Below are 27,322 nucleotides of genomic sequence, written 5' to 3'. Positions count from 1 at the left end.
GAGAATAAGTGAATTGGAAGCCAGTACAGAAGATTCTATAGCACAGAGAGCCAAAAAAGAAAGAGAGAAAGAAACAAAGAAAGAAAGAAAGAACTAGACTGAAAGCCTCAAAATATATTTATTGGAAAACTAAGACTAAATTACCAAGTGAAGATAAACTGAGAGGGAAGACGTAGGAAGCAAGAAGCAATGGTAATTATGGAATTTTGTGAAATATTTTGTTTTGGTAAATGTAATTTTGAATTGACAGCAAATTTCTTGTTAATACACTCTTTGTGTTATTTTTAAAGTGAAATAAAATCTCTTGGCAAGTAGTGTTCAAAATGGGGTACACACACCCCAGAGGGTTAGCAAAATGATCCCTTTGTGTACAGAAAGAAAATATTTGAATTTTCGTCTTTATATTCTATTTCTTTATTTTTACATTTTTGTTATATTTTATAATTTATGTAAAGTGTTGATACACGATGCATGTCTGTACTTTATAGACAAATGAATACACATATATCGCGGGGGGGCACTCAAAGTTTGTTAACTGGGTATTTGAACATTTTAGAGGCCACCATTCTACACAAAACAACACAGAAGATTGAGTTGGGGGGTATTCAATGGGAAATGAAAGTTTGTTAACTTTTTTGTGAAAGAATGGAAATACTGAAAAAATTTAGATTTTGTTAGAAAATTTTATGGCTATACATATGTTAAAATTTAAGGATATCTACTAAATTAATGTAAATATCCACAGCTTCTGAACAAGCAGAGGTAAAAAGATAAAACTTCATCGATCTGACATTAGTCAAGAAAGGAGAAAAAAAAACCCCGCAAGGAATAAGGAATAACAATGGTGTGCGGTGGGCTGAATGTTAGCACCCCCAGAAGATACGTCCACATCTCAATTCCTGGAATTTGTGAATGTGACCTTATTTGGAGAACAGTTCTTTTCACATGTAATTAAATTAAGGATCGATCCCTAGGTGAGATCACCTTGGGTTATCTGGGTGGGCCCTAAATGCAACCATAAGTGTCAGACAGAAGAGAAAGACAAGGGAGAGGAGCTGATGGTCGTGTGAGGACAGAGGCAGACTGGAGTGATGCAGCTACACACCCAGGAATGCCAACAGCCACCAGAAACTGGACAAGGCGAGGAATGGAATCTTCCTTAGAGCTTCGGGAGGGAACTTGGCCCTGCCAACACCGCGATGTCAGACTTCCGGCCTCCCAAGCTGTGAGAAAATAAATTTCAGTGTTTTTAAGTCACCAGTTTGTAGGAATTTGTTCCAGCAGCTCTAATAAACGAATACAGATGGTAAACAGACAACACAGTAAAATACGGTAGAAACAAGTCTGAATTTATCAATAATCACTATAAATGAGAAGTAGGTAAACTCATCTATTAAGAGTAGCAAATTGGACTAAATAAAGGAATACAAAATCCAGTTATATGCTGATCACAAGAGGCAGAGTAAAAAAAGTGCTTGCAAAGGTTGTAAATATAAGGATGGAAAAAGATATACTAAGCAATTATTAACCAAAAGAAAGCTAGAGTAGCAACATTAAATCAGATCATATAAAATTGAAGACAATGAAGAATTAATGAGAATAAAAAGAGATGGCACATAATTATGTAGGGAAGAGTCCACCAACAGGGCTTTATTTATTTGTAAGTAAAGTTTAAAATATAAATAACAAACCAGAGGAAAGTACTTGCAACTCACATTATAGACTAAGGCCTAATTTCCCTCATGCATAAAGAACCTCTACAAATCAATACGAAACAGACAAGAACTCTTAGAAAAAATAGGCAAGGGATATGAATAGATGTTCACAGAGAAGAAAAGAACAAAGGCTCTCAAATGCATGAAAAACGCTCAGCTTCACTAGTAAAGAAAGAAATGCAGCTTTAAACTATGCTGAAATTCCACTTTTAAATTATCAGATTGATAAAGATCCAATAATTTGATTCGGCATTGGGTTAGCCAGAGTTTAGGATGCGAAGAAACAGGTCCTTCCGCACACTGCAAGCAACAGTGCAAATAGATACATCTATGTGGGACAGTTTGCCAAGATCTAATAAAAAACCAAAGCATATACCTTTTGATCTGCCAATTTCACTTCTCCTAATGTATTCTACAGATACTCACGAACAAGATGATGTATGAAAAACGCTATTAATTACACTATTTATAAAAGCAAAAGATTGATTACATTATAGTAAACACAAATAAAGACAAATACTATTTGTAACTACCAAAAGGAATGAGGGGGGCTGGCCCTGTGTCACAGTGGTTAAGTTCAGTGTGCTCCACTTCAGCAGCCCAGGTTGGCTGGTTTGGATCCCAAGTGTGGACCTACACCACATGTCAGCCATGCTGTGGTGGCAACCCACAGATAAAGTGGAGGAAGACTGGCACAGATGTTAGCTGAGGGCTAATCTTCCTTAAGAAAGAAAGAAAAAAAAGAGGATGCAACAGAAGTTAGTTCAGGGCTGATCTTCCTCAGCCAAAAAAAAAAAAAAAGAAAAAGAATGAGGAATCTCAGTATATAGCAATTCATAATGATCTCCAAAATATATTATTAAGTGAAAAAAGTAATGGTCAGGATACGGTGCACAATATGCTGCTTTTTTATAAAAAGGAGTTAGAACTATGTAAGTATGATTTAAAAATGTATGTAGTTGCTCATACATGTGCAAAATCTTTCTGGAAGGATGCATAAAAAACTGGTAAGATTGGTCACCACTGGTGAGGGGAACTGAGAAGCTGGTGGAATGGAGTGGGAGGGAGACTGAAAATCAACTACAAACAAACCAAACGGCAACTACAACACCAAAACAAACCGCCACCACCATCCTCCCATCTCTGCAGAAAGAACAAAACTACAGAGATGATTGGCAAAACTATTTTTAAATGACTAATAAAACAGACAAGCTTCTGGGAAAACCCAATGAAAGAAAAGAGAGAAGGTACAAATAATATTTGGTGTGAAGTGCCCAACCTTGGTCCCCACCTGCTGTGTGTCAAAGTTGCAGGTGAATTCCATGTCATCTAGAATGGGTTAAAGAGTAGACTTCCTTGGAAAAGGGATCACTTACAAGGCCGAGTCATCAAGAGAAGGCAGGAGTCCCCTGATCCTCTCCTCCTCCTGTAGAGAGGCCTGTGGGGATAGCTGTGCCCACAGAGTGGGTCTGCATCCCAGTGGGGGTCCTCTTCCCCTTGTTACCCCCCCTTCTTAAAATGTAGAAGCAACCTTATCAATGGAAGGGCAAACAGATTGTTTGGCATCAACAAAAGTTGAAAAAATTAAAAATCATTAAAGAAAAGTCATCAATTAATCAAATTCTGTCTCCCTGGCTCCTCTCAACAGAAGGCACCAGGACAAGATCGTTTTATAGCTGTGTGTTACTGACTAGAAATGGATCGTCTTTTTTTTTATACAAACTATTTTGGAGAAGAGAGAGAGAGAACCATGATACTCATTTGCATCCTCCAAATTTTGATATATTGTGTTTTTATTTTCATTCATTGAAATATTTTCTAATTTCTCTTGTGATTTCTTTTTCGATGTATGGGTACTTAGCAGGGCTTTGTTTAATTTCCACAAGCTTAGGGATTTTCCAGATATCTTTGTTATTTACTTCTCGTTTAATCCTGTTGAGGCCAGAGAACATACTTGTCTGATTCAAATCTTGTTGGACTTGTTGGGATTTGCTCCATGGCCCAGGATATAATCCCTCACGATGAACGTTTCGTAAGTGCCTAGGAAAAAACACGTATTCTACTCTTGTGTGGAGTGTTCCATAAATGTCAAGTAGGCCAAGTTGGTTGATAGTGTTGTCAGGTCTTCTGCGTCCTCACTGATTTTCCGTTGACTTGCTCTATCAGTTACTGAGAGAGGAATGTTGATGTCTTCAACTAAAAATGCAGATTTTCCTATTTCTCCTTCTCATTCTATCAGTTTTTACTTTATCGTCTTAAAGCTCTATTTTTAGATGCATACACATAGTTACATCTTCTTGAAAATCTGATCCTTTTTTCCCGACATAATGCTCCTTTTTATCCCTGGCAATATTCTTTGTTCTGAAGTCTGCTTTTCTGGTAGTAATATAGTTCCTCCAGCTTTCTTTTGGTTAGTGTTTGCTTATATCTCTTTTTTTCATATTTTCACTTTTAAACTATTTATCTCTTTGTATTCAAAAGTGAGTTTCTTGTAGACAATGTATTAGTTACGTCTTGTTTTGTATCTAATCTGCTTTTTAATTTGGGATTCTCTCTGCCCGGTCATTTCCACTAGCAGTTGGTGGAGGCCCACGGAAAAGTGCTTGTGAGTGAGTTCAGACTGCCTTGTGCCTTTTTCCATTGTTTTGAACCAGTAGTCCTCAGTCAGCAGCAATTTGTCCCGGTAGGGATATTTGGCAATATCTGGAGACATTTTTGATTCTCATAACTAGGGGAGGGGAAGCTATGGCATCTATAGGTAGAGGCCAGGAATGCTGCCGAATATGCTACAATGTATGGGATAGACTTTCACAACCAATAATTGTCCTGTCCAAAATGTCAATAGTGCCAAAGCTGAGAAACTCTGCTCTAAGTTGCATGGTAGCCTACACTTGGCAAGAGAGGGAAGTCAGAGATGTCAATTTGAGAGCGATCAGTCTATAAATGGTGTCTAAAACCATGGGGCTAGACAAGATCACCTAGTAAACTAGTGTTAATAGAGGAAAGGAGATCTGAGGTCTGAGCCCGGGGGTACTCCAATTTTAGAGTGGGAAGGAAGAGAAGGAACCAGTAAAAGAGAGTGACAAGGAGTATTCGACAAGATTTGAAAAGAGTCAAAGAGAAGAAGGTATTTCAAGACGGGAATGATTATGTCAAATGCTGCTGAGAGGCTGAGTAAGATGAGCACTTATCTTTGGACTTAGCAAAGTGAAGGTCATCTATGACCTTGATGATGGTGTCAGGGGAGTGGTGGTGACGAAAGCCTATTTGGAGTAGGTTCATGAGAGGACAAGAGAAGAGCACGTAGAGAGGATAAGTATAATGATCTTTTTGAGGATTTTTTTCTGTAGAGTGGGGAAGGAAAATGGGATGGTAGTTGAGGGGGATGTGTATTAAGGGAGTTTCTGTTTTTGGTTTTATAAGATAGGAGCTATACAGAGAGTATGCTGTTGGGAATGATCCAGCAGAGAATAATATTTTCTAGGAGGTGAGAAGCCATGGGACCCAGGGAAAAAGTGGAAGTGTTGGCTTTCCCTGGGAGCACTGACTGTATCCACTGTCACAGAAGGGAAAGCAGAGAACTGGGGACAGATGTAGGGGGTTGGCAATACTCTTTTTGATGCTTCTATATTCTCAGCACAATAAGGTCATCAGCTAAAAGTGAGAAAGTGGGAGCTGTTGGAAGTTTGAGGAAAAAGAAGTTAAGCGATAATTGTCTATAAGAGTATGAGAGAGTGAATCAGGTAGGGAAGTGAAGCAGCATTGAAGGATAGCATGAAAGACCCTCCCAAGGTTAGTGGTCATGAACCGAAAGAGAGACCATTTACCATGCCTATGTGTTTTTCCCTAGCAAATAACATTTGCTGATGTGCTATTGGGGGAGTGAATGGAGAATTATATTTATTCAACGTTGAGGATTTTCCAGAGAAGTTCAAGGGAGGAAGAGCGGGATAAGGGATACAGAGAAGTGACTACAATGGTGGAATGTGGATTCTAAGACAGATAAGATAAGAGGTGAGGACATGAAAGGGTGGGGGATGTAAAAAATTGTCAGGTTGATGGAGAGCAAGTCCTACCAGGGTTGAAGAGTTATTGGAGTCAGGCTATTGGAGGGAGTGTGCTGAAAGATAAGTACAGAAAGAATGGGATGATTGTCATCAAGATAATGGAGGGGATGTTATTATTGGTAATGCCAAGGTCTTGGTATGAAGCAGGCAGCTTGGGGAAGGGGGAAGACAGGGTCACTGGGAGTGAGGGATTCAGGAACTAAGAAGCTCATCTTTGTGGATTTTGAAATCCCTAATAAGTAAGATAAGGCTAGTACTGGAAAGAGACACAATGAACCAGGTGCTAAAACTTTCAAGGCATGAGGAGTGATAACCTGCAAGTCAGATGACTCCAAAAAATAGAGGTTAATCGAGTGGTCTACCAAAAAGGATTAGTATTCAGAGTATGCAAATAACTCTTAAAAATAGATAAGAAACAAACAATCCAATAAACAGTGGAGAGGAACCCTGAATGGCCATCAAACTTGTAAAGAGGACCAGCCGCATTGGTAATCAGGAAAATGCAAAATAAAATGAGATGCTGTTTCACATCCATCAGAATGACAAAAACGGGTGTCTGAGAGCACAAGCATAAGGAATGATGTGGAGAAATGGGAGCTCTCAGATGAGTGTAAATTGGGACAACAGCTTTGGAAAACATACTCGGTAATATATGGTAAAGATCAAGATGCGCCTGTCCTTTGTGCCACCTTCCCCCTTCCAATATTAACTCTAGGGAAAAGCTCACACACGTGTGGTGCAAGGAGATGTGTGCAAGGCTGTTTATGGCAACATTATATGTAACATAAATATTAAAACAATGCAAATGTCCATCAACAGAAAAAGGGACAAGTAAATCGTATATATTTATACAACGAGAATATTCTATGAGGGTGAAAGTGGCAGGGCTAGAGATGCATGCATTGTTGTTCAATTCCAGAAACACAAAGTTGACAAAACCCAATAAACTGCAGAATGATAGGTACAATGTGGCATTGCCATTTTCGGTAAAGCTTAAAAACAAGCAAAACAGTATATGTTATTTATGAATGCATATATAGTAAAAATGTAAATACACGGACAAGAAGGATGCACACAAGTTTAGGACGGTGGCCACCTCTGGGGAGGGTGGAGAGAGGGGAGCGGGATCTTGGAGAAGCACAAAAGGGGCCTTCTATTACATTTGTAATGTTTCAGTTTTTAAAAAAACATGAAGCAAATAGGGCGAAATGTTAATACTTGTGAAATGCGGGTGTTGGCTGTATTACGCTGTTCTTTTCCATTCATTCAAAATATTTCACAATAGAAAAGTCCATGGTACATGTAGGATGACAGCACTTTCAGAGATCAGATAAACACAACTGTAAAGCTCACATAATCCCACTGTTCAGCATCAGTCTGTCAACTTGCAAGCATTTTCAGAACACCTAAAAATTGCATAACAGTGCTCTTAGTGTCAGGACACCTGCAGAGAATGAGCAGAATTTCCAAACAGATGTCAGAATAGGAATGTGCCACTCGTGGGAACGCATAATTCATCATGACAAACGTGCATTAAAAGCATTAAGAGGAGCCACAGATGGTGCTGGTGGCCTTGGTCTAGAATGGGTTGAATTTGACAAAAACCAGCTGAAACACATCCCTGTGGCCAAAGCTGTCCTATGCTTCAGTCAGTACTCTGCTTTCCCCCAGGGTCCCCTTAGGCCATAAAGAGGCATTTGGATACGTGCCTCTCCCTTTTCTGAGTGACATCTAAATATTTATTTAACAAATGAATACTGATGGCCTCCTGTGTCAGCCAGTGCACACGCAGATGCACGTGCCTGTGTGCGGCCCATGTGCTGTTCCCTCCCTTTCCTAGGTCCTCTCCCCCTTACTGCAATCATCACCCCATGCCCCTGTTCGCCCGCTCCTGGGACTGTGAACCCCTCCCTGTCTGCCTCCAGGACCTTTGTTACCAGGAACCCAGCTGGGGCAGCTTTGGAGGCAGAGCACTGCCTCCTGAGGGGTTACTCAGGGATGTTACAGGTGACTCTAAGGACATCACATGTTGCTTAGATGTTTTCATGACTCAACAAAGGGTTTGGGATTTTGGTGGGGGGGGAACAGGGTGAACTTGAGGAGAGCGTCCCCAAAGACAAGAGGGCACGGGATGAAGCTCTTATATAGCAGCATGCTCAGGGCGATCAGCAGAGCTCCATGACCACTGTAGCCCTAGGCTTCTAGTCAAGCATTGGAGAAAAGCACCTGAGTCCATCGCTCCAAGGTAGGCTTGTCTCTTTCCTCCCGGGGTCCCCCTGAAGACAGAGGGCTGGAGAGACCAGAGTCCTCTAGGAGACATATGCTGCTTCTCAGCACAATCCCTGCTTTGCTAGGCTTAAGGTTGGCTCTCAGCAAGACGGAGGGGGCAGTGGTCAGTGACCTACACTGGTCACCACCAGGAGGGCCAGAGGATGGACAGGGAGAGTCTTAAGGCGAGGACCCAAGTCCTGATCAGAGGAAGTGCTAACCACTTATTCCTTTTGTACCCAGAGAGATCAGGTCAAATCTCCATTCCCTGCTGTGGTAGAAAGAATCAGCCACTGTGGGGCCAGCCTGCTGGTTGGGTTCACATGTTCTGCTTTGGCGGCCCCGGGTTTGCTGGTTCGGATCCTGGGCATGGACCTATATGTTGCTCATCAAGCCATCTGTGGCGGCATCCCACATAGAAGAACTAGAAGGACCTACAACTAGAATACACAACTATATACTGGGGCTTCAGGGAGGAAAAAAAAAGGAGGAAGATTGGTAACATATGTTAGCTCAGGGCCAATCTTTCTCACCAAAAAAAAAAAGAGAGAACGAGAAAATCAGCCACTGCCAGAGGCACCACTGAGCCAACTGTCCCCACCCTCAGAGACCCAGGCCAGGAGGGCTCCTACAGGGCTAAGCAGGGGAGAGATGAAAGGACTCTATCTGAGCCCTCTTGTGAATCTCGCTGCCTCGGAAGCATGTCTAGAGATTTCCACAGTGAAATTGGAACATATTATTTCAGAAAATTTAAGAACAGCCCAATTTTCATACAGTTACTTACAATCTCAATGCACAGCTAATTTAAAGTTGTGAAATTTTAGTAACAGATTTTACTATTCACAACTTTAAGAATCATTGCCAAATTCTAAGTTCAAAGTTTAAGAAATTGTCTCTCAAAATCATCTAAGGTATCTACAGTTGGTCAATTAAAAAAATTAACTTTTAATTTTGGAATAATTTTAGATTTACTGAAAAGTTGCAAAGATAGTGTTACCGAACCTGAAGTGAGTTTCCTCACCCATTGCACAGCAAGCCAATCTCTGACACCGGGTGTGGTGGAAGAAAGAAGGAATTTTATTTTTGCACAGCACTGAGCAAGGAGAGAGGGCAGCTAATGCTCAAATCCCAAACTCCCCGAAAAGCTAAAAGGAAGGGTTTTTATTTGGGGTTTTAGGTAGGGGAGGGGGAGCATATGGCCTTGCTGGTCGGAGCTTTCCCACCAGCCTGTGTTTGGCCTTGAGACTACTTGCAGAGAGGAGGGAGCTCATGGCCTTGCTGGTCAGCAGCTTTCCCACCAGTCTGTATCTCTTTGCGGGAGGAGATAGTCCAGATGCTTGTCCTTAACGGTGTCTGTCTCCATGGAGGATAGTGGATTCTGGAGCCAGGAAGCCAGAGAGTAAGCAGGGAATGAGTGTTTTTGGTTTTAACTCCATATACACTGGGTTTAATGTAGGGAAACTGATATCAGGGTCGGTATCAATAGTACATAGAATTCCTGTATACTCATCACCCAGTTTCCTTTAATGTTAATATCTTATATAAAACAACGGCACTTTCATCAGAATGAAGAAATGAACCCCAGTACAATATTACAACTAAGCTACCTAGTTTAGTCATATCTCAGGTTTTTTTCCCACTAATGTCCTTTCACTGTTGCAGGATCCAATCCAGGAGACCCCGTTGCATTTAATCCTCCAGTCTCCTAGTCTCCTCTATCTGTGACATTTTCTCACTCTCGTTTTTCATGAACTTAACAGTTTTGAAGGATATCAGTCAGGATGTTGTAGAAGGTACCTCAGTTTGGGTTTTGTTACTGCGCCGTGTTTGTTTTTGCCCGCTGCCTGGAAAGCCAAACGCCGAGACGACGAGATTGTAGCAGAGAGAGAGTTTACACACAAGGCAGCCATGCAAGGAAGCAAGAGCCCGCATCTCGGATCCCTGAAAATAGGGACTCAGGGGTATTTATGGGATGGGGGCAAGGTGGTCTGAAATGTGGAGATAGGTGATTGGCGGTGTGGAGAGGTGAGGTAATTGACGATCTGCTCAAGTGTAGTCAGACTCCATGCCTCTTCATAGGACCCATGTTCACAAAATGGCAGTGTTAGCATGATCTGAGGGTGCAGTTTTTAGCCTCTTGATGTCAAAAGGTTGCTTATTGGACGTCTGTGTGGCCCCGTTGATGAGTTGTTGGTCTCAACTGGCCCGAAGTGGACAAGTTGTTCTAATTCCTGAAAAACTGCTCACACACCCATTACCATGGCGATCCAGGCTCCAGAGAGATGTTATCTGTAGGAACCTAGTGGGAGTCAGCTAGCATGTTGCCTGTACAGCACAGTTAACAATGGGTGGTAAAGCTATGATCAGTAATTGCAAAAAGGAAAAAAAACTTTAGTTCTCAGCTACTTAATCATCAATGGCTAACTGCTTGCTGGTTTCAGTTTGCCTGATGTTCTCCTCATGATTAAACCGGGATGTTGGGCCTTGGGGAAGAATGCCACAGAGGTGAAGTGGCCTTCTTATCCATCATGTCAGGGAGTACACTATAGCAACATGACGTATATGGTGATGTTGACCTTGATCACTCAGTTAGGGCAGTGTCTGCTGGAATTCTCCACTGTAAAGTTACTATTGTTTCCTTTCTACACTTAATTCTTGGAAGCAAGACTCCCAGTCCAGCCCATCCTCATGGGAAGGAGGGATTAAGCTCCGCCTCCTGCAAGAGAAAAAATCTACACATATTTTTTGAAATTCTCCTGTAAAGAACGTTTATTTCTTCTCCATCATTTAGCTATTTATTCAGACATTTTTTTTTTTGTATCAGTATGGACACACGTATATTTATTTTAGACTTTAGATTAAAATTCAATGCTATGTTATTATTTGTTGCATGTATTGTTCAAGCTTTGGCCATTGGGAGCTCTCGGCCATCAGCTCTTCTGTCCTTATGACATTCCTCCATCCCCTCCTCTTTTTTTTTTTTTTTTTCAGCAGTTGCTTACTTTCTGGCTCTACAAGACGTGCCAGGCTTATCTTGTATTTTCCCTGCTCCAACCCTAGAATCTGCCATTTCTCCAAGGAGTAACTGGGCATTTAAAAATAGTAGATTTTTAAATATAAGAGCAATGTATATCATTTGTAGAAAATTTGGGGAGTGAGAGCAAAAATTCAAGGGGAAAATATCATAAATCATAGTCCCACCACCAAAGGAAAACCATCTTTAGAATTTGATATGTTTCTTTTCCATTTGCTCGTTGATTTTCTTTGTTTTCAATTTCATAATTTCTGCTTTTATTTTTATTCTCTCCACTTTGGGTTTATTAGTGTTTTTCTTTTATTAACTTCTTGAGTTGAAAGTTTATTTCATTATTTTTCAATTTTTTTCCCCTGAAAAATGTGTTTAAGACTGTGCTTTGTTCTCTGAGTATTGCTTCGACCACATCCTGTAGGGTTTTATTCTGCAAAGTTCTCATATTGCTGCTCATGTCTAAACAGTGATTTCTGCTTTGATTTCCTCTTCCAAGTTATTTTATAAGGAAACTTAAAATTTCCAGGTGTATGATTTGTGGGGGGGGGAGGGAAGTCTATACTTTTGTGTTAATTTCTGTATTTATTGCACATAGGTCAGTAAATGACCCACATGATTTCTGCTCTTCAGAATTTATTGAAATTTCCTTGTTAGTTATTATTTAAAATTCTCTATATTCTTACTTGTATCTTGTCTATTAAAGTGTTGATTTCAGAAGGAGATGTGTTAAAGTTGCCCACCAACTTTGTGGATTTGCCAATTTTAAACTTACATGTTAAGTACATAAAGGTTAGTGACTATTATAATTTTTGTTTCATATGTATTTTATTAATATAAATTACTAATTTTTTCATTTTAATGCTTTTTGCTTTGAATTATAGTTTGTCTAATAATATTGTCATGTTTTCTTGCCTTTTGATATTTACCTGCTGTGTCATCATCTATTTCTTTATTGTCCATCTTCCTATGCCATTTTGTTCTCTTTGTCTCTTGTGAACTATATTTAGCTGGGTTTTAAAAAGATTCAATTTGAGACACTCCATCTTTTAATATATGAATTTAATCCATTCACATTTATTGTGAACATTCGTATACATTTGAACTTATCCTTGAAAATTTATTTTGTAATTTTTTTATGCTTTTTTTCTTCGTTTCTTCCTTTTATTGTATTAATCTAAATTTCTTCTGGCCTTCTTGTGGTTACTGTCCCAGGGGCTGATGCTTTTTCTCAGGAGGTGGTTGGGAAAACAGCAGTGATTTGGAGAAGAGATCTAATGGCCTGGTTTCTCCAAGCGCAAGTACCTCTGTTCTGACAATTGCCCAGCCCCCTCCTCCTTTTTCTATCCTCTGAGCTTAGAGCTGCTCCCACCTGTTACTATTATCCTCCCCTGAAGGCATTTTGGACTGTCATTTTCCCTTGCAAGATGACTCTATCTTTCAATAATTCCTAATAATTTTTATTGCTTTTTTTTTACTGTATTGCTGTGGATTTGTTTTCTTTCTTTCTTTCTTTAAATATCTTTTTCATCTAGTGATTTGCAGTGAAGGAGAAGGATGAAGCACGTATTTAATCTGTCACTTTTATTCCATCACAGCTTATTTACTTTCAAGAATTCTTCCATGTAGACATTTATGTTAATATAATTTCAGTCCTTCCGTATATAAAAGTTTGTGTTATGATTTTTCAGTTAGCATTTTAACTGAAGCATTTCCATATTATTACAAACTATTTATAAACAGCATTTTTAATGGCTGCATATACCCCATCAAGTAGTACACCATATTCAGCATCTAAGTTTTATTTCTTTTTTTACCTATTACAAATAAGGTAATAAAGATCTTTGTTCATGAATCTATTTTTGTATGTAAAATGTTTTAGGTGGATGTAAAGATTTTTGTAGATTTCCAGCAAACAAATTAGGTCATTCCAGATCTACTAACATATTACACACAAACACATATCGTACATACACATATATGTATATTTATCTATATATGATGTACATAGCATGCATAAAACATATATACATATTCTCAGAACATACAAGTCTCTATATGTTATTATGGTTTTTTTGGATTATACGTTTTTAAAAACTAAGACAGTCAATCAACTTTATAACAAGCATAGTCCAAGACTGGGAATGTGAACTATCATATCACATGGATGCCTGTGGAAGCAGGCCGGCTGCTCCTTGTTGCATCATTCTCTTTAGAAGGGGGAGATTTAGCAGTGGTGACCTCTTTTCTGGACCAAACATGAGGACACATATTTTGTTCCACGATCAGTCTCAGAAGATCAGGGATAGAGTACAAAGCCCTAGATATAGTTTTTTTTTTTTTTTTACCTCCTCTTGCCATATAACTTTGACTTTCTGGTGCTATTCCATACTATAGAAGCACAATTTATTTCATCTGCATTATCAGGGGGCAACTTGGCTCTCTTCAAATTTGTGAATCTGAGGCTCATGGTTTCCTTTCTATTCTCTCTTTCTGGGATTCTTTTTGCTCATCAGAAAACCTCAGCGCATCTTTTCTGTTGAAAGGAAGGTTGAGGGAGATTAAAGGCAGTAATGTAAGGTGTTAAGGAATATTATTGAGATTTCTTTCTTCTTGCTATGGCCACCATAACAAACACCACAGACTCTGGGGCTTGGACCACATAAATTTCTCACAGTTCTGGAGGCTGGAAGTCCAAGAGCGAGTTGTCACAGAGTTGGTTTCTCCTGAGGCCTCTCTCCTTGGCTTGCAGATGGCCACCACTCACTGTGGTTCTTTGTGTGTCTGTTGTGTGTCCAAATTTCCTCGTTTTATAAGGACAGCAGTCAGACTGGATTAAGGCGTCTCTTAACAGCCTTGTTTTAACTCAGTCACCTCCTCAAAGGCCCCTTCTCCAAACACAGTCATACTCTGCGGTAGTGGAGGTTAGGGCCTCAACATATGGACTTGGGGCTGAGGGGACACAGTTCAGTCCATAACACTCCTTGAGATCAGCAAGACTGAACTTGCTTTGAAGCCCAGAGACTTAGGTAGAAAGTGCGTGGTTGTTTAAAGCTTTTATGTTGAGTACAGATGTGAACTTGTCTATTTTCCTTATGATGTTATTCCCTAGGAAGGGTGAGGTTAGCTTTCTATATTAATTCCCTACTTGTGCAGGGGCTTAATGGTGGTAGAAAGACTGGGATAGACACTGAGAAAGCGAAATAAGAATTAAGACAGAAAATGAGCACTAGACAAACGATGATTAGCTATTTTAATCAGTAGGGCCCAGAATGATGTTTATGTCTCCCTCAGTGTGATCATCATTTATTTATGTAAAAGTTATTGATAAATAAATGAAAAGCAATGGTGTATATTGGAGTATACGAGGAAGCCATTTGGTGTAAAACTAATTTGACCTGACCTTGTTTTTGGCAAAAGGGCCTGATGTGGCCTGTTGAGCGTGCATTGTACATCTGCTTTAAGTGTTTACTGTGTCCCAAAGACAAGAATGATACCCTTAAAGAGAGGGATATAAATTCTCCCATATTGGCATTTCCTTTAGGATAAGCATCTCTCCCTAAACTAAGGATTAATTATTTTTTTTTAAAGATTTAATTTTTTTTCCTTTTTCTCCCCAAACCCCCTGGTACATAGTTATATATTCTTAGTTGTGGGTCCTTCTAGTTGCGGCATATGGGATGCCACCTCAGCATGGCCTGATGAGCAGTGCCATGTCTGTGCCCAGGATTCAAACCATTGAAATCCTGGGCTGCCGCAGCAGAGCACATGAACTTAACCACTCAGCCACAGGGCTAGCCCTAGGATTAATTATTGACCTGCCATGCTCACCTTGTGACTAATCACCTTGTGACCACTGACCTGCTGTGTTCACCAATCTGCTGTGCCAGCAAAGCAATCTCGTGACTATTGTAAAAGGGGCATTCCTTTCATAAGTGATGTAAGCTTTTTGTTCCAAGATGGTGTATAACCATTCTGTACACCCCACTTCTCTGGTGCCCTAGGAAGGCAGCAGACTAGTCCTCAGATCTGGCTCACAATAAACTCATCCCAGTTTTGATTTATAGATTACTTATGGATGATTTGTGTCAACATTATTAACTGGTAAAAACCTCCACGAGCTTATTTTTGTTCCTAATAGAAAGTACAAAATCCCATGGCCTTACCACATTATCCCACCTTACCTAGGCCCTCGGCTCTCTCTCTGTCAATCCTCTGTTCCACCCGAGGCCCAGTATTACTAGGCTCTGCGCTTGGAGCATCTCCGCCCTAGTTACCAAAACAGAGACTCTTCTAGCTTTAAGCTCCACCTCACTTCTTTCATAAGTGCTTTCTCACCTCCTCTAGCCCTGGGCAAGCACTCAGTCCTTACAAGCATTTCACATCTGATGTCTTACATCATTTCCTAGGGATGTGGCACCTGTTTTTGTTGCGATAAATGTCTCAACAGCCAAGAGACATCCAGGAGACAGCCAAGAGAAATGAGACATTGTGCCTTATTTCCAAATTCTGTCCAATTTGCAAAGACTAGTGATTAAGAACAAACCACACTTATGAAGAGGCGGGAGTAAATATTACAGAGTAGATGTCTGCTTTAATAAACAGTTGCTTTAATGTGATTCTCGAAATATAATTATTGAGAAGTTTGTTTTATTCTTTTATAGATATTAGTCCAGTTGTGTTCCACAAGTCAAAGCTAAGTGAAATTCTTTAAAATCTTTTAGTAGGAAATAATTTTAAGTTCAGAGAAAGTGGCAAAAATAGTATGGACAGGTCGCATGTACCCTTCATCTAATATTTCATATTTCTAATGTGTAAGATGGGTGCATCCTCCATAGCGATAGTACAATATCAAAACCATGAAGCTGACAATGATACAATCCACAGAACTTACTCAGATTCCACCAGTATCATATGCACTCATTTGCGTGTGTATGTATAATTCTGGACATTTTCTCACACATAGATTTGCGTAGCCACCACCACAGTTGAGATACAGAATTGTCCCATCACCACAAAGATCCCTCATGCTACCCCTTTATATTCACAGCCATCTGCCTTCCCCAGCCCCATCCCTAACCCCTGGCAACCACAAATCTCTTCTCCATATGTATGATTTTTGTCACTTTGAAAATGCTGTATTAATGGAATCACTCTGTATGTAGCCATGTGGGATTGCCTTTTTTCAGGCAGCATAATTCCCTTAAGATCCATCCAAATTGTCACATGCGTCAGTAGTTTGTTCCTTTTTATTGCTCTGAAGTGTTTTCTCAGACCAACCAATTCTCCAGCATCAGCTGGGTGTCCAAAAAGTCAATTCAGTTGTGACATTAACTAGTTAGTGTCAGACGCCACAGGTTTGAGGGTTCAGCCCCACAAGACTGCCCCTACTGCAGACACGAGTTTCAAGTCCCAGGCCACCTGTGCTTCTGACCAACTGGCTATAAATTGTATATTCCCACAAGCTCTTCCTTGGGTTTGGTAATTTGCTAGAATGACTCGCAGAATTCAGGAAGATACACTACTTACATTTATGGTTTATTATAAAGGACACAACTCAGGAACAGCCAAATGGAGCTGATGTATAGGGCAGAGTATAGAGGGGTGTGTGTGTGTGTGTGTGTGTGTGTGTGTGTGTGTGTGTAGTTTCCATGCCCCTTCGGATTCTGGAAGCTATCTGAATCTCATTATAAAGAGCTTTAAGGAGCTCAATCTCCAGCTGTCTTCTCCCCGTCCTGAGGTTGGTGGACGGAGATGAAAGTTCCAACTCTCTAATCACTTGGTCTCTCTGGTGACTGGCCCCATCCTTAGGCTATCTGGGATCCCCACCTTAAGTCACCTTATTAGCATAAACTCAGATGTGATTGAAAGGGACTCATTATAAACACCAAAAACACTCCTATCACTCAGGAATTTCTAAGGGCTCTGGGCCAGTTGCCTAGGACAAAGATTAAATATATTTTTGTATTATATTACGGGATGGATTGTACCATAGTTTGCTGAAGGGCATTTGAGTCATTTCCAGTTTTGGCTAATACAAACAAAACTGCTATAAACATTCATGTACATGATTTTGTGTGGACACATGTGTCCACTTCTCCAGGATAAATGCCCAGTAGTACAATTACTGGGTTATATGGTACGTGTACATTTATTTTGAAAGTTTGAGGGTAGCTAAGACAAGTAGGTAAGTTCTGTGAGCTCAGAGCAATTAGCCTCTCCCTGAAGAGTCAGAGAAGCCAGGATAATTGAGATACTACAGTTGCAGACCTTATATTCAGGAGGCTTGGGTTTGAACCTGAGCTTCTCTCTTACTGGTTGTGAGAGATTGAACAATTTATCTCTCTGTGCTTCTGTTTCCAGTTCTGCAAAATGTGGGTAATAACTATCACTACCTCAAAAGGCTATAATGACTATTTAATGAAAAAAAATCATGTAGAGTGCACGGCACTATGCTTAGGACACAACGATCAATAAAGGTGAACTACGTAACAGATGCTATTGGTGTGTCCTGCCTATGTCCCCTCCAGCGCTCACTTTTCTGTACATATCAGCCCCACTTCCAACAGCAATCATGCGTGACTTTTCCTGAAGGTTTCTTTGGCTCCTGGAGCCTGCTTTGTGCACAAGAGGGACAGGCTGGAAGTGCTAAGGAATTAATGCCACTCAAGAGCAGTCCTCAACCAAAGGCTGACAGGAGTTGGAAATAGACCCTGAGAAACAGCTGGTAACCAACTGTTCTGGTTTGCCCAGGACTGAGCAGTTTCCTGGAATGTGTGATAAAACCTACAGTCCTGGGAAACTGGGAAGGTTGGTCACTCTAAGTCACCAGTGCCCTTGCCCTTTGAGTGGGATAACTCTGAAAATCAAAACCATTGTTCAGAGGTCCTCAATGGGATTGAGGGTCAGTGCCCGTAGAGGTAACTCACTTGATAATGAACATTCTGTGGGCTATCTTCCCTTCTGTCTCACTCCCTCCACTCCTCTAACGTTGCTTCCCAGGGCCATCTCCAAAACAACTACTTGCTTTTTTCTTTTTTAAGATACGCTTTTTGGTGAGGAAGATTGGCCCTGAGCTAACATCTGCTGCCAGTCTTCCTTTTTTTTTTAAAACCAGATGGATCTTTTTTTTTTTTTTAAAGATTGGCACCTGAGCTAACAACTGTTGCCAATCTTTTTTTTTCTTTCTGCTTTTTCTCCCCAAATCTTCCCAGTATGTAGTTGTATATTTTAGTTGTGGGTCCTTCTAGTTGTAGTATGTGGGATGCTGCCTCAACGTGGCCTGATGAGTGGTGCCATGTCCGTGCCCAGGATCCGAACCAGAGAAACCCTGGGCAGCCGAAGCAGAGCGTGCAAACTTAACCACTCAGCCACGGGGCAGGCCCCCTTCCTTTTTTTTTTTTCCTCCCCAAAGCCCCGGAAGATAGTTGTGTATCCTAATTGTATATCCTTCTAGTTCTTTTATGTGGGATGTTGCCACAGCATGGCTTGATGAATAGTGTGTAGGTCGGCACCAAGATCCAAACTGGTGAACCCCAGGCCGCTGAAGCAGAGCGTGTGAACTTAACCACTACACCAAACACCCAAACAACTAGCTTTTTGAGTGTGCTTCTGAGGTAGTCAACCTAAGACAATTATTGCTCCTTGATTTCCACATAAAAAGGTGAGGAGGTTTGAGATGAAAGACGTAGGTTGAGAAAAAGTTGTTGCAGATATGAGGTGTTGCTGGTGCAGTTACAACTCCACATGGAGCCATGGGATCTTAGGGAAGGCAGGCCTGGACAGTACGGCCGGGGGGTCAGGAGTGGTGAGGGTAGAGGCCCGATGAAAAATTTTGGAAGAAGAGAAGAGTGGCTAGACTTTTATCTACAATTGGGTGAGACTCATTTATGATGAAGCGAAGCAACTTGCTTGTCAGAAATGCCGACAAGTTTAGTATCTCTGATGAGGAGACAGTTGCTATGGCTTCAGGCGGGGAGCTGAGGGAAGAGGAGGTTGCAGCGGACTGGGGAGGCCTCAAGGGCATGGCCCCGGGTGGTTGCAGCAGGCTGGAGAAGAATGGATGCATGGAGGGAAGTGCAAAGGGGACTCTAAGAAGAATACAGTGAAATTGTTTAGGGTGTGGAGGTGAGTTAGGAAGTATCACTCAGGTATCTAACAGGGGCCCAGCACCATGGCTGGCCATGTGTGTAGCTCACTATGACAGGGAAGCCCATCTTGGGAATAGGTTGTGGAAAGGACACAAGCAGCTCTGTACTTTCCTGGTAAGTTTGAAGGCTAGTGGGACATCCATGAGAGACTTTAGCAGAGCCTGTCTATGGAGGGTGCATGGAGACACAGAGGCTAACATGGTTCATGATGTGATTGTCTTCCCAGGTTCTTCCCCAGCTCTGGGGCCAGGAGAAGGGAAGCCAGACAGTGACTGCCATGCTCAGGTCTGTGTCATGGACCTTTAGAGGTCTTCATTGCTCCTCAGTCCCTCTCTCAGCAAGAGTGAACAGCAAAAGGGCAGACAGGAGCTGTGCCCTGGCAGAGAAAGTGGCTGTGATCACTGGGTCCACAAAAGGGTGAGTGAACGGGAGTCCCTGGCTGGCATGTGAGCAGGAGATGTTTGTGTTCCCATCTGAGAGCAGGTTTTGCAGGCAATGCCCTTCTCGCGCATCCCTACCTGACGACCCTCACCCGACACAGCTCTGGCACTTACAATTAATTTCAAATCTCAGCATCTCTCCCTAAAACATCTGGTTTCTAAGTTCCAAGACATAGTTGGAAAACCAGCTTCTTCTGAGTCAATCAGAGGGCAGTGTTTCAATCTAGTCTCTGCCACTTACTGGCTGGGTAACTCTAAGATATTGAACTTGTTATCATCATCAGAACAGCTCTCTCTCCCCATCCTTCATACACACATGGCCACGGTCTTTTAGGATCCTGGTCTAATAGGGAGAAGCCAGAGACCTATTTGTCTCTCAGACTCACGTTGACTGCGGAATGTCCACCAACATTCGGGCAACAGGGCGACATCTTAAGACCAGCTCAGAGAGTTTTTATAGATGATCCTCTCCTCATTGTCACACTCCAATGTCCTTCCAATTCCATTCATTATCTAACTGCCACAATGAGCCACAGTCTGTAACGAGTCATTACCACAGCCGGAGGAGGGGAGTTTCCTGGTATTGAGTGCTTCAAGGGCACCATCTTCTTTTTGACTTTCATGGTCTAGAACATCACCAGTTTAGACCATTATATTTAGAACTGTTTAATCTTTCCAGATTTCCCAGATCCCCATGTTTGTTTTGTTATGTTTTGTTTTGTTTTTTGAGGAAGTTTAGCCCTGAGCTAACTACTGCCAGTCCTCCTCTTTTTTTGCTGAGGAAGCCTGGCCCTGAGCTAACATCTGTGCCCATCTTCCTCTACTTTATATGTGGGGCGCCTACCACACCATGGCGTGCCAAGCAGTGCCATGTCCGCACCTGAGATCCAAACCGGTGAATCCTGGGCTGCTGAGAAGCGAAACGTGCGAATTTAACCGCTGCGCCACCGGGCCAGTCCGCCCCCATGTTTTAAATCTTCACGAGTGTTTCCAAGACCCAGTCTTCATAACAAATGAATACGTTTAAAACTCCAAGCTGCCCAGATAGTTTATACAAGATGGGGAAATAGGCCTTCTGCCCGTTATCACAGGGACTCAACCAGTCCCAACCAAGAGTGCTTCAGACCTCCTTAATGGCAGGAGATGGGGGGCGGGGGCAGGTCATGGTTTTCAGCATTGAAAGTTTTAAACTACAGAGCAGAGGAAAGCTGTTAGGCTTAGAGAAAGCGTAACTCATACCAGAGGCCTCTGGCTAGAATGAAGGGAGAAAACGCTGAGCAGTTAAAGATTCTCTACAATTTAGGCTGAGTGCCCAGCAGGTTTACAACTGTGCCAATGGAGCATCACTTCTTAAGAACTCCCTTTAAGAAAATTAATATGAAAACTTTTTCATCTATAAAATAAGATTACTATACATGTAGTTGTGAGAATTAAATGGGGCAGCCTTGGTGAAGGCCTGATATATAGTAACATTCAATAGTTCCTCTTCCCTGCCTGAAAGGATCTGGAGGCAACCCTTGGGCCACACTTTGGAACTCATTTTGTGTCTCATGAACAGGCTCCCGGGAGGAGGTGGAGGGGGGTTGACGCCATCACAGCTGTCTCTGCCCACAGGATCGGCTTCGCCATCGCCCGGCGTCTGGCCCAGGACGGGGCCCACGTGGTGGTCAGCAGCCGGAAGCAGCAGAACGTGGACCGGGCAGTGGCAGTGCTACAGGGGGAGGGGCTGAGTGTGACAGGCACCGTGTGCCACGTGGGGAAGGCCAAGGACCGGGAGCAGCTGGTGGCCACGGTGAGGGGCCACGGGAGTGGGAGAAGACACAGATGGGGACACGCAGGTTTAGCCCAGGCAGGAGGCAGTTGGGGTCTCTAGCATTGATACCTAGGCCAACAACACATGTAGCCCAGGGTAGGTCCCTGCTCAGGGGATAAAACAAATGGACAACCAGATGTGGCCATGAAGAGATGCTCCTGGCAGGAGAGAACTCACATGGTCTAGACTACGGCTTTGCTAGTCTAAGGCTGGGCTGATGACCAGCAGCTGGGCATGACCTGGGAGCTTGCTAGAGACCCAGAATCTCAGATCTCACCAGGGCTGCTGAATGGGAATCTGCATTTAACAAGATCCTAAGGGTTTTGTGTTCCTGTTAATGTGGGAGGAGCACAGCTCTAGCTCACCCCAGATGTTGGGTTGGGGAGCCCACTAGAGTCACAGTCTGGATTAAGAGCTGTTTGTGTGTGACAGTCCTGGAAGGAGTGAGCTGTGAGGCAAAATCTGATGGAGCATGAAATGGGCAGATGCTTGCTGTGGAGAATGGTCCTTGGTATGTGAGACCAAAGGAGGGAGGTTTCCAGAGGGAAGGGAGAAGGGGGAAGGCATTGGTTAGAAACGTAAGAGGTGAGGGAAGGGTCAGAGTGGACGCGGGGACATCTGGTGAGTGAAGGTCTGGACTGGTGGGGGTCCAACCACCAGGCATCTTGAAGGAGCAGAAACTAGATGTTTCCAAGGAGGTGAGAAACAAATATTTCACTCACCTCTGGTCTCTGAAGTCTGACCCCACTCCAGAATGGCCTGGACAGGGAGGGGTTAGCTACTTTGCTCTGGGTCGTCAGCCGCCATTGTTCCCAGCCTGGCTGGGGAGAGAGAGAGGTTTCTGGGCACCCTTTACTCCGTTCTTTCACCCCACTTGCTCTTTCACTTCTTTCACAGGCCCTGGAACATTGTGGGGGCGTCGACTTCCTGGTGTGTGTAGCAGGGGTCAACCCCCTGGTGGGGAGCACTCTGGGGGCCAGTGAGCAAGTGTGGGACAAGGTGAGGCCTAGGGTAGGATCTTACGCATCCTATGTGGCTCTCTGTCTACCCGTTTCACATGCATGCATGTGCAGACACACAGACAGTATCTAAGCTCCCACACCCCGCTGTCACTACTGACTCCGACGGGTGGCAGTTGGAGCTCATCTGGTCAAACTGCCCATCAGTAAGCTCAACAGGCACTGGCCATGCCCAGCCCATGCCAGGCGCCAGCGGCCTCCTCTATGTTGACTCTCCTTGTGCTGATCACTGCTACAAAGTCCTGAGATGCCAGAAAAGATTTCCCGGTCTGTCCATGGCAAAGGGTCTGAGTCTCTCACAGTCTGGACTCACTGGCACCCACTCTGATCCCTTTGGTCTGGTTGTCCCACGGAGCCCCCTCTGGGCTGTCACAGGGATGCCTCACCTGACCACAGACACAGCTGACAAAGGGACCTCCAGCCAGGCTTGCCATCCCTGGCAGAATCCACCGAGCATTCCAGGGGCTCCTGCTGCCCCTGCAGACCCCCTGCCCCTGCTGTCCTGAGGGCCCCCTGAGAGGGGTCAGCACAATCCTGTGGCCCCCTGCACCCCGTCAGCACAGATGGGTCCTGTGGTCAGGGTGAGCCGTTCCCTCCTCATGGAGTCTTCTGCTGAGCATCCCTGCCTTCTCTCCTTACAGATCCTGCGCCATTTCGTTTTGTTAGTTCCCACATTCTGTGGTTTTCCTGATCAAATTCTCAATTCCCTCTCTTCACCCCTCAGCCACACTCAGGCTTTGCTCGGGGGAAAAAAAAACCCTTGTTGTGAACATTTCCTGACGTGGACTAAGTGGTCAGCCTGGATTCCCTTTCCCTCATCCACTCCTCCCTTAAGGCAGTCACTAACAAACCAGTCACCCTGACCTCCTGCCCTGCTCTGTCTCCCCAGCCTCCTCCCTGGAGGGCCGTGTTGACTGGGGCCCACCGTGGGAGGTTTCCTAAGCCACAGATTATTGGTGATTCACCTATGAGCTGGGCAGGACAGGGACCTCCGAATCCTACACATGCCCCTCACACAGAGCAAAGGAGCACAGTGTCCCAGTGCTGGCCACAGTCGCAGGGCTTGGCTCCTGCTCTGGCTGCAGGTCTCCAAGTGACCAGTGAGAGTGGGCACTGAACAGACTGCATCTCTTCCCACCTCTGGATTTGCTCTGATTTCAGATCCTGAACGTGAATGTGAAGGCCCCAGCCCTGCTGCTGAGCCAGCTGCTGCCCCATATGGAGAACAGGAGGTGAGGGCCGGGGGGGGGGGGGGGGGGGGGGGGGCGTGATGGTGCTTGTGGGCATTGGAGTCTCCATGCGTTGGTCTTTTCTGCCTGTCAGGAAGCACTTGGGCAGGCACCCAGAAAGTGGAGGGTGGCGGGAGAGACGAGAGGTGTGACCTGTGGGAAGTGTTCTCCATTTCCAGACCTACCATTGTCCCCACTGGATGTGACAATTGTGCTGAAGAGAAACATTTGCGGGGGGCAGGAAGGACCTGCCTTCCAGGTTCTCAAAGGACATTTCACCAGCCCTCATTTCCTCGATCTCAGAAGATGCAGGGACTTTGCCCCTGGAGTGGTGGCTGCAGGAAATAGGGTTCAGAATGTAGTCACCTGAAACCCCGCTCTGGCTCCCTAATTCTTGCCCTCCTCTGTGGGCCATCACCTCTTTCCCTCCTGGTCAAAGGCTCTTGCTCCTCCTTCCTCCCCCTGCAGAGCCTGGCTCCTCTGTGTCCGGGGCCACCCAGGGGCAGGCTATGCTGGGACTGCTGGGTGGAGGGCTGACCTCACAGGGGTCTCTACGACACATGAGCATTACTTGGGCTCTGCTCTCCTGGAGCGCTGCTTCTCAGCCTGGCATCCCTGCCCAAGGGATACCACTCTGACTGTGTTTATAGGGTGGCATTCACCTTGCCAGTGACCTTAGTGTCCACTAATTTGGAGGTCCAGCTTCTCCCCAGTGTTCCAGATACTCCCCAACCTTTTCTCATGAATCTTGAGCTGGCTTCCTCTTAGCGTGAGCTCATCTGGGCTCTTAGTTGACCTCACCTTTCATCTCCTCCCATCTGTCTTTCTCCTTGCAGGGGCAGCTCTGTGGTTCTGGTCTCATCTCTGGTGGCATATGTGCCAGTACCAGTGAGTGTAAAACCCTCTGTGTGGGGCTGGGCAAGGGGCAGCTGAGTCTGGTTTCTTGTGAGTCTCCACGGTGAGGTTTGGGGGAACAAGCTGTTGATCCCAGCTATAGAATTAAGATGTGTAACACCAGCATAGCACCCTGACTGCTACAGGTCTGGTATTATAATCTGACTTTGCCATAACATCTCTGCAACCCAAAGATGTTAAGCCATGTGCCCAGGGTGAGCACAGTCAGTTTGTGGTAGGGCAAGATCTGAGGCCTGGCGTTTCCTAGTTCTGGATTCCTGACTGAATGTTTGAAAGCACAGTGCACCTTTCTCTGTGTCAAGCTTGGATGCACATGGCAGTGACTTCTTGACAATTCTCTAAGCCTAGAGGAGGCCCTCTGTCTCAGCACTTCACTCCCTGAAAATTATTTTGGGGCGGTGAGGGTGGTGAGGGGTGGGGGAAGGAATTGTAGTTTGGGGCTAAAGTCAGCCATATCTTCTTAGTCTGAGACCCAGAGCCACAGCTCCGGCTGGTCAGATAACCTTCCCTCCTCCCAATTCCAGTCCATTTTGTCTACTTCCTTTTCCTTTTCAGAAGCTGGGAGTCTACAACACCAGCAAAACAGCGCTGTTGGGCCTCTGTAAGTCTCTGGCTGTGGAGTTGGCCCCCAAAGGCATCCGAGTGAACTGCCTGGTGCCAGGAATAATCAAGACTGACTTTATCCAAGTGGTGAGGATCACAAACAGCTCCTGCTTCCCACCCCTTGCCCCATGGTCCCCACTGGTCCCTTCCCCGGCCAGACTCCCAAGGGCCACAGAGACGGGACACTTCGGTTAAAGACCCAGCCCGGGCCCATCACTCAGAGGCTCTGCTCTGCAGCCTTTGAAGCAGCCTCTCACTTCCCTGCAGAAGAATGGGGTCTCTTCTGCCCCATCCCTCTCTCCTGAACAGGGCCATCCTCCCACAGGGGCATCGGTCTGCCATGATGCTCTTCCTACCCACCCCTCATCAACAGTCCTTCTCCTAACATTGACTCTGAAATCTTTCCTCAGGAGAAAACGTTGCCATACTTGCTACGTGACTTTAATGAAGTCTATGGACTGCAGCGGTAGGTGGGGCTTGGGGCTTTAACGGTCTGTACTTTGAAGGAAAGTTCAATTTCAGGAAGAGATAGATCCCTGATCTTCTCCCAGTCTACAGGCTGTTCCCTTTGCTGAAGTCTGAGGAAAGCACTGTCCTGGGGCTGGGGGCTGGAGGGTGAGAGTGGTCCTGCTGAGCTCACATGACCTTCTCTGTAGTCTGATTTGACTGGAATCTTGTGAGGTATTGGCCTATACCCTCCTCTGGGCCAGCAGAACCAGAGGTCAGAGGACAACACTGCATGGACTGCGACCTCAGCTCTGCTCTCTTCTCTTCAGGTTTGGGGAGCCTGAGGAATGTGCAGGGATTGTGTCCTTCCTCTGCTCTTCAGATGCCAGCTACATCACCGGGGAGAACATCGTGGTGGCCAGCTGTTCCCCTAAGCTGTGAAGCAGGCTGGTTAAGAGAGTGGGGCCATGGTCCTTGCAGGAAAACTAGGGGGTTGGTGGGGAATATGGAGGTGAGGAGCCTTAGGGTATCTTTAGGGTCCTGGGTCATATAGGGAAACTTACTCAGGAAATGAGAAGGAAGATGAGATGGTTGAAGCTTTTCATTTGGAAGTAAACACTTGGAAACTTCTAATCTGGGCTCGCTTCTGTTTGGCTAGTGATAGATAAGCAGTTCCCTTGACCTAGAAGCCTCACCCCTGGATTAGTCCCTTCCCTATCACAGTCTGTCATCCCTAAGACTTTTACTTCTCCCTCCCTTCCTTCAGTCCTTTCCCATGACACAGAGCCTAACATGGTTCATGATGTGATTGTCTTCCCAGGTTCTTCCCCAGCTCTGGGGCCAGGAGAAGGGAAGCCAGACAGTGACAATTATTTTATTGAAAGCATGATGGTTTATAACATTGTGTAATTTCGGATGTACATTATTATTTATCAATTTCTGTGTAGACTTCATCGTGCTCACCACCAGTTTAATTTTCGTCTGTCGCCGTACATATGGGCCCCTTTACCTCTTTCACCCACCCCCAGGCCCTTTCCTCTCTGGTAACTACTAATCTATTCTCTTTATCCATGCATTTGTTTATGTTCCACATATGAGTGAAATCATGCAGTATTTCTTTTTCTCTGTCTGGCTTATTTCGCTTAACATCATACCCTCAAGGACTATTTGTGTTGTTGCAAGTGGGAAAATTTTGTCTTTTTTAATGGCTGAGTAGTATTCCGTTGTATGTATGTCTGTGTGTGTGTATATATATACCACATCTTCTTTATCCATTCATCCGTAGAAGGACTTGGGTTGTTTCCATGGCTTTGCTATTGTGAATAATGCTGCAGTGAACATAGGAGTGCATAAATCTCTTTGGATTGTTGATTTCAAGTTGTTTGGATAAATACCCAGTAATGGGCTAGCTGGATCATATGGTATTTCTATTTTTAATATTTTGAGAAATCTCCATACTGTTTTCCGTAGTGGCTGCACCAGTTTGCATTCCCACCAGCAGTGCATGAGGGTTCCCTTTTCTCCACTTCCTCTTCAACATTTGTTATTGTATGTCTTGGTAATTATAGCTGTTCTGACTGGGGTAAGGTGATATCTCATTGTAGTTTTGATTTGCATTTCCCTAATAATTA

General features: G+C 44.0%; 1 protein-coding gene across 1 annotated transcript; it reads left to right on the top strand.

Annotated features, from left to right (window-relative positions):
- The first annotated feature begins 7,942 nt into the window (after positions 1-7,942).
- Positions 7,943-26,288, top strand: LOC124235514 (dehydrogenase/reductase SDR family member 2, mitochondrial-like). Its single transcript, XM_046653658.1, has 9 exons — positions 7,943-8,027; positions 19,452-19,642; positions 21,280-21,457; positions 22,376-22,477; positions 23,659-23,729; positions 24,563-24,614; positions 25,197-25,331; positions 25,655-25,710; positions 26,021-26,288. Exons 2-9 carry the CDS (start codon positions 19,503-19,505, stop codon positions 26,130-26,132), a joined length of 846 nt encoding a protein of 281 aa, XP_046509614.1. The 5' UTR covers positions 7,943-8,027; positions 19,452-19,502; the 3' UTR covers positions 26,133-26,288.
- Positions 26,289-27,322: the final 1,034 nt, after the last annotated feature.

Source organism: Equus quagga, chromosome 2, assembly GCF_021613505.1.
Source record: "Equus quagga isolate Etosha38 chromosome 2, UCLA_HA_Equagga_1.0, whole genome shotgun sequence".
Lineage (NCBI taxonomy): Eukaryota > Metazoa > Chordata > Mammalia > Perissodactyla > Equidae > Equus > Equus quagga.
Note: the sequence above shows the minus strand (reverse complement) of the source record. Positions and strands in the feature narration are given on the sequence as shown.

Excerpts from the sequence above, each read along its gene's own strand:
- LOC124235514 (XM_046653658.1), top strand. The coding sequence starts at position 19,503 with ATGCTCAGGTCTGTGTCATGGACCTTTAGAGGTCTTCATTGCTCCTCA. Across the intron at positions 23,730-24,562 it reads CCCCATATGGAGAACAGGAG|GGGCAGCTCTGTGGTTCTGG; the intron begins GTGAGGGCCGGG and ends TTCTCCTTGCAG. Across the intron at positions 25,332-25,654 it reads AGACTGACTTTATCCAAGTG|GAGAAAACGTTGCCATACTT; the intron begins GTGAGGATCACA and ends ATCTTTCCTCAG.